The sequence below is a fragment of the Panulirus ornatus genome, chromosome 32 (assembly GCF_036320965.1).
Source record: "Panulirus ornatus isolate Po-2019 chromosome 32, ASM3632096v1, whole genome shotgun sequence".
NCBI lineage: Eukaryota > Metazoa > Arthropoda > Malacostraca > Decapoda > Palinuridae > Panulirus > Panulirus ornatus.
In genome coordinates, this window is record NC_092255.1 from 2,667,609 (window position 1) to 2,683,763 (window position 16,155).

Consider the following 16,155-nt stretch of genomic DNA (forward strand, 5'->3'; position numbering starts at 1 on the left):
ACACATATATCCTCTTGGTCAATCTTTCCTCACTCATTCTCTCCATGTGCCCAAACCATTTCAAAACACCCTCTTCTGCTCTCTCAACCACGCTCTTTTTATTTCCACACATCTCTCGCACCCTTACATTACTTACTCGATCAAACCACCTCACACCACACATTGTCCTCAAACATCTCATTTCCAGCACATCCACCCTCCTGCGCACAACTCTATCCATAGCCCATGCCTCGCAACCATACAACATTGTTGGAACCACTATTCCTTCAAACATACCCATTTTTGCTTTCCGAGATAATGTTCTCGACTTCCACACATTCTTCAAGGCTCCCAGGATTTTCGCCCCCTCCCCCACCCTATGATTCACTTCCGCTTCCATGGTTCCATCCGCTGCCAGATCCACTCCCAGATATCTAAAACACTTTACTTCCTCCAGTTTTTCTCCATTCAAACTTACCTCCCAATTGACTTGACCCTCAACCCTACTGTACCTAATAACCTTGCTCTTATTCACATTTACCCTTAACTTTCTTCTTTCACACACTTTACCAAACTCAGTCACCAGCCTCTGCAGTTTCTCACATGAATGAGCCACCAGCGCTGTATCATCAGCGAACAACAACTGACTCACTTCCCAAGCTCTCTCATCCACAACAGACTTCATACTTGCCCCTCTTTCCAAAACTCTTGCATTCACCTCCCTAACAACCCCATCCATAAATAAATTAAACAACCATGGAGACATCACACACCCCTGCCGCAAACCTACATTCACTGAGAACCAATCACTTTCCTCTCTTCCTACACGTACACATGCCTTACATCCACGATAAAAACTTTTCACTGCTTCTAACAACTTTCCTCCCACACCATATATTCTTGATACCTTCCACAGAGCATCTCTATCAACTCTATCATATGCCTTCTCCAGATCCATAAATGCTACATACAAATCCATTTGCTTTTCTAAGTATTTCTCACATACATTCTTCAAAGCAAACACCTGATCCACACATCCTCTACCACTTCTGAAACCACACTGCTCTTCCCCAATCTGATGCTCTGTACATGCCCTCACCCTCTCAATCAATACCCTCCTATATAATTTACCAGGAATACTCAGCAAACTTATACCTCTGTAATTTGAGCACTCACTCTTATCCCTTTTGCCTTTGTACAATGGCACTATGCACGCATTCCGCCAATCCTCAGTCACCTCACCATGAGTCATACATACATTAAATATCCTTACCAACCAGTCAACAATACAGTCATCCCCTTCTTTAATAAATTCCACTGCAATACCATCCAAACCTGCTGCCTTGCCGGCTTTCATCTTCCGCAAAGCTTTTACTACCTCTTCTCTGTTTACCAAATCATTTTCCCTAACCCTCTCACTTTGCACACCACCTCGTGTCATTATGAAATATTATATAATGTACATGAAATTTTAGAGCAGTCATTTATGAACAATTGCCTTTAAAAAATGGCAGTGTAGAATCTAAAACAATGTCACATTTTGACGACGATTTTAAGCTAGCATTAGCAAGCATCTCAACAAACTCACTTAGTAATGGTTAAGTTGTTCTTGTATTTTCTGTTTGATGAATGGACTATTAAACAGCGATCATTTGTGAAAAAATGCAATATAAGACTTAAATAGCACCACAAACTGATTATCAGAGACATATATACACTAGGAGCAGCACTCATTTTGACAACCTCACAAAGTAATGGTGGTTATTATAATATTTACGATTAGGGGTATTTATATTATAGAATGATAATTTTTGAACAAATACTTGTAAAAGTTCAGTGTAAGACCTTAAACAGAATCCCAAATTGAGCATTGTCTTAAACATTTAAGCACTATAGGTTCCATGCACCTCATTACATTCACTTTACATTGATGATCATGTTATGATATTTACTGTTTGGTGCACACAGTAATTTAGAGCAATCTTTTATGAACAAATGCTTGTCAAATGTCATTTAATACTAAGAAAATATTGTAAACTTTTGCACTCAGTAGGTAGCGCTCATCTCAACAAACTCATTTCATAATTGTGAAGTTGTTCTTATGTTTAGTGTTTAGTGTATATAGTATGATAGGGAAAACTTTTAAGAACAAATGCATGTAGAAAATGATGGTTTAAAGCCAAATACAGTCATGAATTGATAATTACCATAAACATTTACATACCAGCTGAGGGGGACTGGTTGTGAGGATGTGTTGCTCTAAGATCGTTCTCATCACCAACTCTTTCTCACTAATTTTGTCTCACATTTCTTTTGCTTTTTTCTGACTCAGGAAACTGATTCACATTATACATTTTTTTTTAAGCAGATTAGCATGCTGCAATTATTGCGATAATGATTGGGTTCACAATCTCATGTTTGGCTTCTCTCATTGTTCTCTCAGATAAAACTTGTCAGGATCAGCTGTTTTCCTTTCATTACTTTTAATGTTGATGGTATGTCTTGATTCCTTATGTCAGTTGCTGTAAAGTGTTATCCTTTACTAGAAATAGGACTGGCTTTGGAGCACAAATTGTGTCATCTCTGATGAATATGGATAAAAAGAAATTGATATACTGTCTTTGCTATAGCTTTTTTGTTATGAACCAAGTCACCAATTTTTCCAGAAGTAATGAACCAGTTTACTTAAGAATAAACCTTAACTGAAATTCTTCAGGGTTTCTTTATCTGTTTCCTGCAATAGACACACTGTATTGACATCTGACATCTATAAAGTTGATTTTTGTTTTTCTACACAGATTTATGTTATCTTCTCTATCTTGATCATTATTGCTCTCTTTAATTTCCTTCCCCCCTCTCTCCCAGGGCAATAGGTTGTTCTCTATTTCATTGTTCAGCCATTCTGGCATAGTTCTGGGATATTACCATCAATTGTGTATTCTCATATGTTCCCTCGACTACTTTGAATGTCTTTTTGAACTTATTCAAGTTGCATCTATATTGCTTCCATTGACAATGTCGTCCTAGCCTATCCTGTCAGGAGCAAGGCATAAATCATTAAAACTTACAATTCTAGTATCTGGTATTTTTTCTTTGTATTGGCTTATGTTATATTATAGGCAATCTTGAAAGCTGTTGCAAATTTAATTTCATGGTGATTTGAAGTACCAAATTTTTCTCCAGTCCAGCAATATTGATGAGACACTCATTTCTAGCTAGTACTGTCTGATATGTTCACATTATTTCAGGGATCATGATGCTGTAATATATTATGGACATAGATTATGGCCTTGCATATAGGTGTATGCTTAAGGCATCCTTTTGTGTTTCTTTATTCTCTTTAGATAAAATGTGAATGAATAAATTTTGATTACGTATATTTCTTGTCTTGGATTTATTCTGATTATATTGGTGAAATATTGGGACTGAGAAAAATTAGGCATTTAACTAATGATCATTTAATTTGAATGATGAATTTTATTGAGCATAGTTGAATTTCTTTGATGTAATACATACCATGCAAAGAGAGAAAATAGAAGTTTTGAGAAAAAGTTTGTCATGTTGGCATAGAGTATATCATCCTCCCTGTTAAGGAAGAGCCTGTCATAGTAGAGCAGTGATGAGATATGAGAATTTTCTATACCTAAAAGAGTGTAGTGATCTTTTTCTGTTTCTGTTTCTGTGAAAGGATGTATCACATTGTCATGTGTATGGTATTGAAATTGGTGGCCTAAAGATGACTCTTTTAGCAGTTTGAGTTGGAGCAGGAGTGCATGTAGTGCTTCCTGGTAGCACTTTAGGAGAATAACCATGAAAGATTGATGCATTTACTCTACAAGAATGAATATGAAAAATAATCTTTCATGATTTCTTAACCGTGTAGGTTACATAACTTATTAATTTTTCTGTTTTTAGGTGTCAACATGATGGTTTGTGGACAGATGAATGGACCATGATGTAAATGATGTTTCCTCAAGCAGAAAAAAATTCTCTCATTCTCATCAAAATAGATTTTCTTTGCATATGGTGCCCACATTCACAGTACATCCTTTCTGTATGATATATTTTGAGCCACATTCTCATTGCAACCATATGGTGATTTGCCACACATGACCATACTTTAACACTCTTCCTTAAGGATTTGTATTTCTGATATCTCAGTTTTTATTACTTCCTATTGCATATTTCCAATATTTTCTCTTTTCTTGCTTTCCTATGTCTACTTTTCCCTTTGTATACTTACAGAGGCAGCTTTCATTCTTTTTACATGTATTGCTGTTCATTTGAGTGCAAGCACTTGGCAGCTGCTTCATTTATATATTAGCTATTCCAGCATGCATATTTTTTTATTCATATATTTATATGGTTTATTTTATTATCATTATTATATTTTGCAAATGTTTTGATTGTTGCTGTTGCATTCTTCAACACTTGAAGGTGTGGAGGTAGTCAGTAACAAAACTTGGGAGATATTTTTCTTGCACTTTCCTGCTTTACATGCAGGAAGGGACATACACAGTACAGGTAGGCAGAATAGCAGAGCTCATATTGATAGATGGTAGAGGATTTGTTTACAAAATGGAGTTCAGAGATGGCATTAGGCAAGGGTATTTTAGCATGCTTTTTCACTGTGTGCAGTGATGATGTAGGGAGGGTCTATGACATTAGTAAAAGTAGTGGTTACATTTAGAAACTCAACATTGTGGTTAACGTATATGACAACCCTGTTGTTAAAAGACAGTACCAAAGGTTCAGACATTTTATAGTCTATGAAAGAATATACAAAAAGGTAAAACTGGATGTGAATGCATATAAAAGCAAGACTCCTATACTGGAGAGATAAGGATGGAAATGTAACTATCATTTTAGTGGACAGAAGATAAAGGGAATAAAAAGTCTGATATACATTCAATAATACTGATGAAACGAAAAAAATTTTGAATTGTTTATAACAGACAAATTGTGGGAGATAATTTAAAGTTTAAAGTAAAATTTGCAATGTGTCAAGGTCATTTGGAAGTTATGTAGCCTTCATTTACTTGTGTCTGTGAAAAATTGGCTTGGACTAGACAGTTGGCTGGAAGGGTTGAAGTAGAGCAGGTTTATGAGAAGAGGATGCATTTGTAGGAATATGGTTGAAGTGATGATTAAAGAAGTTAGAAGGAGACATGAAGTTTAAAAAGGAATAAATTGATGAAATAGAGTTTTGTATGGTGTTCAGAAATGATCTTGTGGATTGAATGGATATAGGAAGTTGACAGTTTGCATGAGTTAATTAAATGATACTTGATGCACAAACAGGCAAACAATGAAATTAGATAGAATAAAACAGGACGTATGAGAAGGGAGAGCAAGCATGATTTATGAGATGTACTTGGATTTGGTTGTTTGTTAATTTCTGTGTGGTATCCAAATTTAGGAGACTGATTTTCCTTGTTGGGTTATAATTCATTTTCCTAATCAGATAGCTCTCCAGTTTCATATAGTTTCCTGAGAATTGTGTGTTGAATTTTCCAAAGTTTCTTAAACGCTGTCTCTCATGCAGGTAATCTTTCTTAATATGAGATTAAGTGGATGCAGACCTAAGTCGAGAGTAGAGAGTAAATTTCCTTTATTCTTTGACTCTAATTTTGACATACCATGTCTGTTGGAGTAAATGACTACTGTAAGTTACAGATATAAGGAAGTAGAGGAGGACATCTGTATTATGCTGAAATTTGTGGTGCAAATTGTAAATGTGAGATGAAGTAGGGCAGTAATCACACTTGGCACATCTTGTTAATAGATTAGGGGTGTTAGTGTGATAGGGAATGATTGTCAATGTTTGGGCAGTTTTTCTCCTCTTTTAGACTAGAGAGCACTGTGAATGATTGCATCTCAATGCTTAGCACATTTAGATTTTATAAAACTTGGAAAGCTCTGAATACATACTTTATCAAGATTGTAGTATCTGTTGAAAAAGTATGGAAATTGAATTATCCAGGAGGATGAATTTAAAGGAAGGTACAATAGCTTGGTCCCATTTTTTTTTTTTTTTAACCTTTCCAAAAGTATTCCATCCCAAGTTATTATAAAGCTTTCTTTTAGCTTATAGAAAAAGTAATGTGCCCTTTTTGTAGTAAGAATACATTAAGCTGTCATCGATAGTTAGATTCCGTAGAGTACTATATTCCAGTTCTCTAATTTCAGCTTTTTAGATTCCATATATGTTTGCAAATATTAGTATCAGTAGCCTTCTTCAAATTATCAATTTTTCATATGTTGCCAGTAGGAAAATGATCTTTGTACGAATATGCCTTTAGGCTCATACTAGTCAAACTTCTCAGCAAGGGATGAAAATTGGTTGCAGTTTCGTCCAGGTGAGGTGTCTTTAAACTGACATTTCCTGCAGCCATTTAACAGAGCGAAAAAAAAATTTCCATGGATGTTCGGCAATGAGGAGGGTGATATTGTTCCAGGCCAGGCCAAGTCATCGTTCTGGCCGTGGGTCGAGTGGAGGTGGCACAAAGGGCGGGACAATGGACCGCTCAGGGTCACAGGTCTTCCTCCCCAGCCCCCGCACCCCCGCCTCGGCTACCGGGCCGGGGGAAGTTGGGGGCACACCGGTCGGGGGACCGACGGTCGAGGGCTGTGACATGGCCTGTCAGACCGAACAAGTACTGTCACCATCACTAACTGTGCATGACCAGCTTCTTAAATTGCATGAGCAACTGTAGATGTGTGGCCGACAGATTTTTTGTGGCAAAACCTGCTTTTACTATGCAGTATTTTGATTGGTTGAGATGCCTACAAATGTATCAACCAATCATATACCGACAAACCACCAGGAACCATCTTAGCTTCCTTCCCTGCTGAAATTGGGTTCAGGTGCTTACTGCTTCTTCATGCATTGCCTTGCACCCTCAGAGGCACTGAGGTGGTTGTACAGGAAATTTTATTACTGAATGAAAGGGTTACTTGACTACTTATAAGGGTTTCTGTCTCCACCCTTCGAGTGGGTATATTTGCACCAGAATGCTTCATGAGAGCTTTTTAATACCTATTCCAGCATGTATCCCCCAGTCCTCTTCCTTAATTCTCAAATATCGTCTGATGATCATTATCAGTTCATTTTTTATGTAAGATGTACATTAAAACAGGTGATAATGAGGAGGCTGAGTTTGAAGTATAAATCCATATTTTGAGTGGAATCTTTTGTGTGTTTTCACAGTGTAACCTTTCCTGTATGTCTGTGTATATATTGGAAGTACTGTTTGTACAAAGAGAATTTGAATTCTGTAGCAGCCTTATTGTCCAGGACCTGGAAGATCAGAAGTTTGATCTTCCAGAACCTCCATACCAACAAGTTAGATTATCCAGAAACTTTTTTGCCTGAATATTGGTTTGTTAAACCTTTGACTCCAGTTCTTGTATAAAAGAATTATATGGGCTGGAAGTAATCATAATTTGGAACTATGCTGATGATCTATCTTTCACACTTGATTACTTTATTTGTTCATCAGATATTTAATCCAGGTTTCAAAAGTGAAAACCTTTTCTGGTAACATGACTGATAGAAGCTGCATTGTCAGGTTAAACATATGGTACTTTGCAGGTAAATTTTTTAGATAAACTAGAAAAAAAAATCTAAATTTGATGATTTGAGATTTCATCATCACAACCAAGAGTGGTCAAGAGGTTGTGTTAAAACATCAAACCTTTTTTGTTTGAAATTTTCAGATGATCCCATGCATACTTATGTATTTGTATAATCTATTAGAAACTATGAAAATTCTGGTAATTGGTTGTTGGATAATCTGTGTATGGGGTAATGTACTGTATTGTGTTTGTTCCCAGTTTGTCTTATTTGCAGATGTAAGAAAATGGTGCACATGAAGTGGAACATTAGTTATGCTTAATGTGTTGACTAGTATATATAATATTTTACAAGATGTGTTCATTTCATTTTGAATAGTAAGAATATTTTATGTATATCTGAAAAATTTATCTTGTGTTTACAGTGCGTTGATTATGTTGTATAAATGTACATTTTTCTTTATGTATAGACTCACATGAGGGTTAGTAAAGTCTTCCTGTGATAGTTTGTATTATCTGTTCAATTTATATTTTGTTTTAAGGAATTTATTGAATATTTGTTCAGCTTTAAAAGAACAACTGCAACCATACTAGTTGTGTATCAGACATTACATATATGGTTTGAGTCCTATATGACTGTCATATCAACCATATCTGGGACACACTAAGCTCACAGCTAATGCAACTAGGCCTTGAATTTTAGGCTAATCACAGCTAGTAGGACATTATAATCAAGGCAAGTGCAGAGGAAGTCTCCCATGAAGTGTTAGTTTCTTGGACTAGTTGACCCTTTTTAACTTTGGAGGTACCACCTTATAACCACAAAAGAAGTTGCAAAGGATTTTAGTTTTGGTTTAAGTGACATTAAAGAATGGAGATCTTTCTAATGATAGCTCGTAATTAGCTTTTACGGTCATAGTGTTTTGAAGATTTGTTGTGGCATTTTTTTCTTCAGTCCCCTAATTAAATAATTGTACTGGATATAAAAAAATTTGCTTGGATGCATATTATATAATTTTTTTGGTTTCAAAATTTCAAGCATGGCTTCTTGCATATTTTCTCATCTGAAAATTGTCTGTGATTGTCCAAGCATATTGAAGTTCCTTTTCTTCACAATTTCCTTTTGAATTCCTTTTTTCATGTGCAGGGTTGCTTATATAAAACTCTCAAGTTTTTTTCTTACATCTGTATGCTTGCTTCCCATAACTGTACTTTTGAGTTTACCTTTATGATCTTTTCATACTTGATCACTGTTTCCCACATTTGTAAAGTAGCACTGGGATTTATTTATTTATTTATTTGTTTATTTATAATTGGTCCTGGACTTCTTTTATAGGAGCTTGAGCAGTTCCAAGGCTGCAGGGAAATGATGGTGTACTGGATTCCACCTGCATTAGATGATGCCATGATTGAAAAGTCACCTTTGGCAAGGCTGTATCATGAGATATCATGAGGTCCATGTGCCTTGCAAACTCTAGATCCTTCATGAAGCTCGTTTATCTTGTCTCACCATCCCATCTAGTTAGTGTTGAGTGTAGATACTTGTGGAACTCATCGTTTAGCTCCATACTTTTTTTTTTTCTATCAGTACTCCATCCCCTTTGAATCCTTCAGGTTGATGATTTGTTTTGTTACTAAGGTTTAACTCTCATAGATTCATAGAGAGGTTTAGTAGTATTATTTACTTTGATCTCAGTATTTTCTTAATTTCTCTCTGTACTTTTTTTTCCTGCCTGGCTGCTGTGCTGTTTGTATCATCTTCTGTCTACTTCTCATGGTATTTTTATGCTGGCCCGAGTTTAAGCCATCCCCCAGTAGCCAACATAGCACACGAAGTATGCCATGCCCCAGTAAACAGCTTGTCAGTAGAAAAAAATGATTAACGAGTTTTTAGAAAAAGAAGGGATTATTTTGACTTTTCTCAGTTGTTTATGGACCGGACTTATAAAATTGGAAAGGTTATAGGAATAAGGAAAGACAAAAGAAGGAAGTGAATTACACTACTTCAGAGCACAAGGAAAGGAGGATGTATCTTAAAGTAATTTCTCATGTGTACGGTCTCTGCACAGAAACTATGGGAAAAGGCATGTAGTTGCATGGTGGGATTCCAGTTTGTTATCCTCATTTGAGTAAAGAATAGAGCTACCAGGAAAGGCACAATGAATTGCAATGTAACTGTTGCCACCAGTGTGGTAGGTGAGTTATGGGAATATCAGGAAAGAAGGGTGAGAAAGTTAAAGTACTTGGTAACCTGGTGCCACAATACTGTTCACATAGATGAGTTCTTTGAAGTAAAGACATTCTACTTGGCTAGATGCCACAGTGAATTTGAACTAGGGGAGCTGAGAAAGAGTAGATTATGACTTAAAGAGTAAATGATAACAATAACATAGTGGATAGGAAGTGGCCAAAAATAACAAAAATAACTTAGAGGAAAAGTAGTGGCCTCATGAAACAAGTATAGGAAAGTTCTTGCTGATCATACTTAGAATGTCAAAATAAGAAGGCACTAATCGTGAACAGTTTCACCATTGTCAAGTTAGGGCTTAGGGACGGGGGATGTTTTTGCCTTTTTTGCAACAGAAATATGAGATTAGGAGATGGGATTCCATGCAGACACAAACAGAGCTCAGAGGTTCACAAGGCACATTATACATAGAAGGTTAGAAGGTTAAAAGATGGTGCTACTTGAGTGTAAAACTCTCCCCGTAAGACACAAATATTAATCACATCAAGACTTATGTTCACAGTTTGTGTTACTTTGTTATAAGCCATGGTTTGAGTTGATACCTGTTTGATAAGTGAAAGCTAAAGCTTCATTGATAGATAGTAGCATTAGTTTTTAACAACAGGAATTTATTCAAAGATTTAAAAGTACCACTGTGTCTTGAAATATTGGAATTCTAAGCTGATCTAGCCATGGTTAGGTTTATATTGTTGCTGTTTAAAGTAATGTAAGCTTAATTGGTTCCTTTTTTAGAAGTATATCATTGTCAGCTCTTGGCTTGAGCCTCTACTACTACTGTTCTGTGATTACCCACCAAAGATTGCAGCTGGCAATATATTTCTGAAAGTAGATTCCAACTCATTAAGCTAGAAATTTACATGTGGTGTTATGTTTTGCTGCATTAAGGCTGTTGTATGTTAAGGCTCATTATGTAATTGGATGAGGGGGTACAATTTTATCTTGAGCTATTTTTAGGACAAAGCAGTATCTCATCTTATCAGATTTCAGGCATACGTGTTAGCCATGAAGAAGATTTTGGCTAAAGATTCTGAAAGAGCAATCCTACAGTGAATAAAAACATATAGGTATAGAGTTTCTCAGTATGAGGAGGTTTCAAACCTCAGATCGCATGATTATTGATTAGAGGTGATTCTGGTTAGGATTTTGTGGGTATTGATTGAGATAATTTTGACTAAAATAAGTTTTATTGTGAATTACTTATGAATTTAGATGGGTGTATCAGTTTCAACTTTCAGGTCTTGCTAATATGTTCTGTCTTGTTGTAAGGTACGAGTAGGGATAGTGTTAGATTACAACCGGTAACCTCTAGGTCATAGTATACTTTTTAGGTCACCGTTTTTTTGGTAAAGATGAGCTCATTTTCTTCCTTGTTTGATCATTAGCCTTAGTATCTCTGTGCTGTTAGTCTGAGTTCTGGCTGGTGACCAGATCTTGTATTTGTGACTTGTATGATCAGTTTTATGTATGATTTCATTGTTTGTACCCAGTTACTTCTCTTACCTTAATGAAATGACATCAAGAACAAAGAATGGCTTCATTTGCACACTTGCATCCTACCTGCCATGTATAATATACTGAAACCAGAGCCTTCCATACACAGCCAAGCCCCACAGACTATTCCATGGTTTACCCTGACGTTTTGTATGCCATGGCTCAACCTATTGACAGCTTGTTGCCCCTTATTTACCTCCGTAATCCATTTCATTTTATCACATGCACACCTCTCACACTCCTGAATGTTCTGGCCCAAACTCCTTTTTGTTCTTCCACATCTGATGATTCTTTTAGATAGTCTTTCTGCACTCATCCTCCCCATGTGTCTGAACCATAAGAACATCCTGATCAATATTTTTTCAATCAGATTGCGCTAATACTTCACCTTTCCCGTAAATGGTTGTTTTGTACATTATCAACCCACCTCATACCAAATACTGTTCTTAGTCATTTCAGTTCTATCACACCCACCCTTTTCCTTTCTTTTGAGTTTAAATCCCAAGACTTTCATTAATGCAACACTGTAGGAACTGCTGTACCTTTAATCATACTCAGCTATAAACTTCAGCTTTCCTGATAGTATCCATACTGAACTTTACTTCCAAATATCAAGAATCATCTTCAGCTTCCAGTTCTCCATACTGACTGATATTGCACTGTTAGCTCACATCCCTTTCAAAACCTAAAGTAATGCTTTTGCTCTCATTCACTTTCAGCAGCTTTCTCATCTATACATCATTGAAGCAGCCCACCTTTTATTCAGCTTCACTGATTTGGCTAACAGCTCATTTATATATGTGCACTATAACTTATGCAATTTCCATTCCCTCTCACCGTAATTGGGTTTTACATCAGCGTCCTCCCACCCTTCTCATCTCACACAGTAATTATCCATCCGTAAAAGCATAAGTGCCATTGTACAAAGGCAAAGGGGATAAGAGTGAGTGCTCAAATTACAGAGGTATAAGTTTGTTGAGTATTCCTGGTAAATTATATGGGAGGGTATTGATTGAGAGGGTGAAGGCATGTACAGAGCATCAGATTGGGGAAGAGCAGTGCGGTTTCAGAAGTGGTAGAGGATGTGTGGATCAGGTGTTTGCTTTGAAGAATGTATGTGAGAAATACTTAGAAAAGCAAATGGATTTGTATGTAGCATTTATGGATCTGGAGAAGGCATATGATAGAGTTGATAGAGATGCTCTGTGGAAGGTATTAAGAATATATGGTGTGGGAGGCAAGTTGTTAGAAGTAGTGAAAAGTTTTTATCGAGGATGTAAGGCATGTGTACGTGTAGGAAGAGAGGAAAGTGATTGGTTCTCAGTGAATGTAGGTTTGCGGCAGGGGTGTGTGATGTCTCCATGGTTGTTTAATTTGTTTATGGATGGGGTTGTTAGGGAGGTAAATGCAAGAGTCCTGGAAAGAGGGCAAGTATGAAGTCTGTTGGGGATGAGAGAGCTTGGGAAGTGAGTCAGTTGTTGTTCGCTGATGATACAGCGCTGGTGGCTGATTCATGTGAGAAACTGCAGAAGCTGGTGACTGAGTTTGGTAAAGTGTGTGGAAGAAGAAAGTTAAGAGTAAATGTGAATAAGAGCAAGGTTATTAGGTACAGTAGGGTTGAGGGTCAAGTCAATTGGGAGGTGAGTTTGAATGGAGAAAAACTGGAGGAAGTGAAGTGTTTTAGATATCTGGGAGTGGATCTGTCAGCGGATGGAACCATGGAAGCGGAAGTGGATCATAGGGTGGGGGAGGGGGCGAAAATTTTGGGAGCCTTGAAAAATGTGTGGAAGTCGAGAACATTATCTCGGAAAGCAAAAATGGGTATGTTTGAAGGAATAGTGGTTCCAACAATGTTGTATGGTTGCGAGGCGTGGGCTATGGATAGAGTTGTGCGCAGGAGGATGGACGTGCTGGAAATGAGATGTTTGAGGAAAATGTGTGGTGTGAGGTGGTTTGATCGAGTAAGTAACGTAAGGGTAAGAGAGATGTGTGGAAATAAAAAGAGCGTGGTTGAGAGAGCAGAAGAGGGTGTTTTGAAATGGTTTGGGCACATGGAGAGAATGAGTGAGGAAAGATTGACCAAGAGGATATATGTGTCGGAGGTGGAGGGAACGAGGAGAAGAGGGAGACCAAATTGGAGGTGGAAAGATGGAGTGAAAAAGATTTTGTGTGATCGGGGCCTGAACATGCAGGAGGGTGAAAGGAGGGCAAGGAATAGAGTGAATTGGAGCGATGTGGTATACAGGGGTTGACGTGCTGTCAGTGGATTGAGTCGGGGCATGTGAAGCGTCTGGGGTAAACCATGGAAAGCTGTGTAGGTATGTATATTTGCGTGTGTGGACGTGTGTATGTACATGTGTATGGGGGGGGGGGGGTTGGGCCATTTCTTTCGTCTGTTTCCTTGCGCTACCTCGCAAACGCGGGAGACAGCGACAAAGTATAAAAAAAAAAAAAAAAAAAAAGCATAAGTTAACTTGGTAACATCACAGGACCTGACATGCTTCACATTTTTTCCAGACCTCTTGCTTATACTTTGCCACCATTTATAGTACTCTCATTCATGCACTGCTTCCATTACAGAGGATTTTAACATCATTCAATCTTTTACTGCTAGTGAAATTTGATGGTCTCCCTTCTGTGTTCAGAATTTTTTTATGAATAAATTCACAAAATATTAGAAATACAATTTTTTCTGATGAATTAAGACTTAACTATTCCTAGTTTAGGTAAAATATCTTTTACAATGTAGTCCAGTCCTAGATATGCTTTTTGTATGTCAAAACTTTTACACTTTCACTCCTCACCTTTTCTACTCTTATCCTTTTCATTTTTTATGTGCATTTCTAATCCTCTATCATCCACAATTCAGGTGCTTAGTGATTTGACATGCCACCATCCAACCCTCCCTTGGACTGCATGTTTATTAAATGTTTATTAAATTTTGTCATGGTAGAGATGTACCATTCATGCTCTTGTCTACCCAGTCTTCCTAAGTCTGTTATTTTCATGATGTTTCTTAAGGTTTTGCATAAGCAATTGTTACTTCTACAGATGTACTTTATGATGTCTGTGTAACTAGAGGTGATGTTGAATCAATAAACTGTTCACAGACTTTTTTTGTTTTTGACGCATAATCTCAGTCGCTCACACAGATTCATATTCCAGTATATTGTTGCAAAATGATATGCAAGAAATTTTCAAGACTTCTGAAAATTTTGTGGGTGTTCATAGAAATGTCCCAAAACTTTTTGATAGTGATACTGTGTTATGTGATTAGCCCATTAATATGTTATCTAGATTATTGATGGAACCACACTTAATTTATGAACTCAGCCTAAGTTGACGTTATGTTTTAGTGCTGAATTTCACACGGTCTGTTATTTTCATTACACAGGAGTCTGGAAACTTTTTTTTAATATTGACAACTTTTGCACAACTTGAAGAAGAACTGTAAAGATAATTCAAACATCTCTCTTTGTGGTTCACGATTCCTTAGTTATTCTCACCCATGAAGCACATTCCCAGCATATCATTGCTTTATGTTGGTTCATATTTACTTCTTTCTGTAGATCATATTGCATGCCATTGAATATTTTCATCCTGGGTTGGTTGATGAATTGGTTCTTTTGCCAACAATCCAGACAATAGTTCTGCTGATATATTCTTTCACTTTTAAACTTTAGATATTAACTTACAGCTATTTAAAACTTAGCATTAGATGACTGCAGCCAGTTTTTGGTTTCACTAATGATGGTATTGTAAGTCATTGACTGTTTGGCCTAAAGTAAATGAAGACTTTTGTTCTCAGGCTTGTTAACCCTTCATATTCAGCACTGTCTTATGAGTATTTTGTTTGTTTACTTTTTTCATCGTCTTCCTTCCAGTCTTCATCTCATTCTTCTCTTGTCTTTCACATTGTATTGCTTCATAACTTTTTATGCAAGCAGTTAGTATGAGGCCTATTAATTATATAGAGACCTTTGGCTGATGTTGAAAGAAATTTTGTTGGATATACAGTCATATAACATGCAGAGATCTGCAGTGGTTGTGTTATTTGGGGAAGATTCAGTATGCACCACCCATCTTTAAATGTGGAAGGTGGCCAATGAATTACTTATAGGTAAATTAGGTGATTAGTTACTGGCTCCATTTATCTCACTGTACACATTTTTGTTCACTTGCTTTGTAGTCAGCACTAGATGATGATAATCTCTGTATTCTTATATCAGAAACTAGATAGATTTGGTCCCTGGATTTTTCTGCCTCGCATTTAACAGTATCATTGGCAGTGGGCACAACACACTGAAGTAGATTGCTGGCTTCTAGTACATAACGCTGGTTAGAGTTAGATTGGCATCTGATGCCTTGTACTGTTTGGAATTAGTCCTGAGAATATAGTCCATTATATTAAACATAGCAGTCATTCTTCTTGTAAACCACATATCAGATGCAGTGAATCATGCCACCTGCCTCACAAATTGGATAAGAGGTGGTCATTCCCCTTTTGTGTCATAGAATAGATAGAATTGATTACTGGCTTCATATATTTCACTTAAGATGGAGGTGTTTTTTTGACTTTTGCATCACTGTCTGAACAGAATAGGCCTCAGCTTTTTATCATCTTAAGATAGCTTTTGTGAAGGATTGAACTCCTACCTGTTCAAATGATTTACACAAACTGTATTAAAAAGGAACTTGATATAGAAGAGCTTTTGCCTGTAAAAAGATAAATGTTTGTATGAGGTGCTTTATTATATGCAAATTGTACATTGATAATTGGTTGGACATGTGATTGTGGATATATTAATGTGACATTTGTTATTTTCTTTGCTATATTATTTTCAGGTAAGGAATAGTTAGTT

General features: G+C 36.8%; 1 protein-coding gene across 10 annotated transcripts in view; it reads left to right on the plus strand.

Annotated features, from left to right (window-relative positions):
- DCTN1-p150 (dynactin subunit 1) overlaps positions 1–16,155 on the plus strand; it is a 128,044-nt gene that overhangs the window by 64,851 nt on the left and 47,038 nt on the right. For 5 of the 10 annotated variants that reach the window (XM_071680827.1, XM_071680828.1, XM_071680829.1 and 2 more), the window contains one exon: positions 6,438–6,635. The exons of the other annotated variants lie outside the window; for them this stretch is intronic. In XM_071680827.1, the coding sequence (XP_071536928.1) occupies positions 6,438–6,635 (198 nt within the window). The remainder of the gene's footprint in view (positions 1–6,437; positions 6,636–16,155) is intronic. 10 annotated transcript variants of the gene reach the window in all.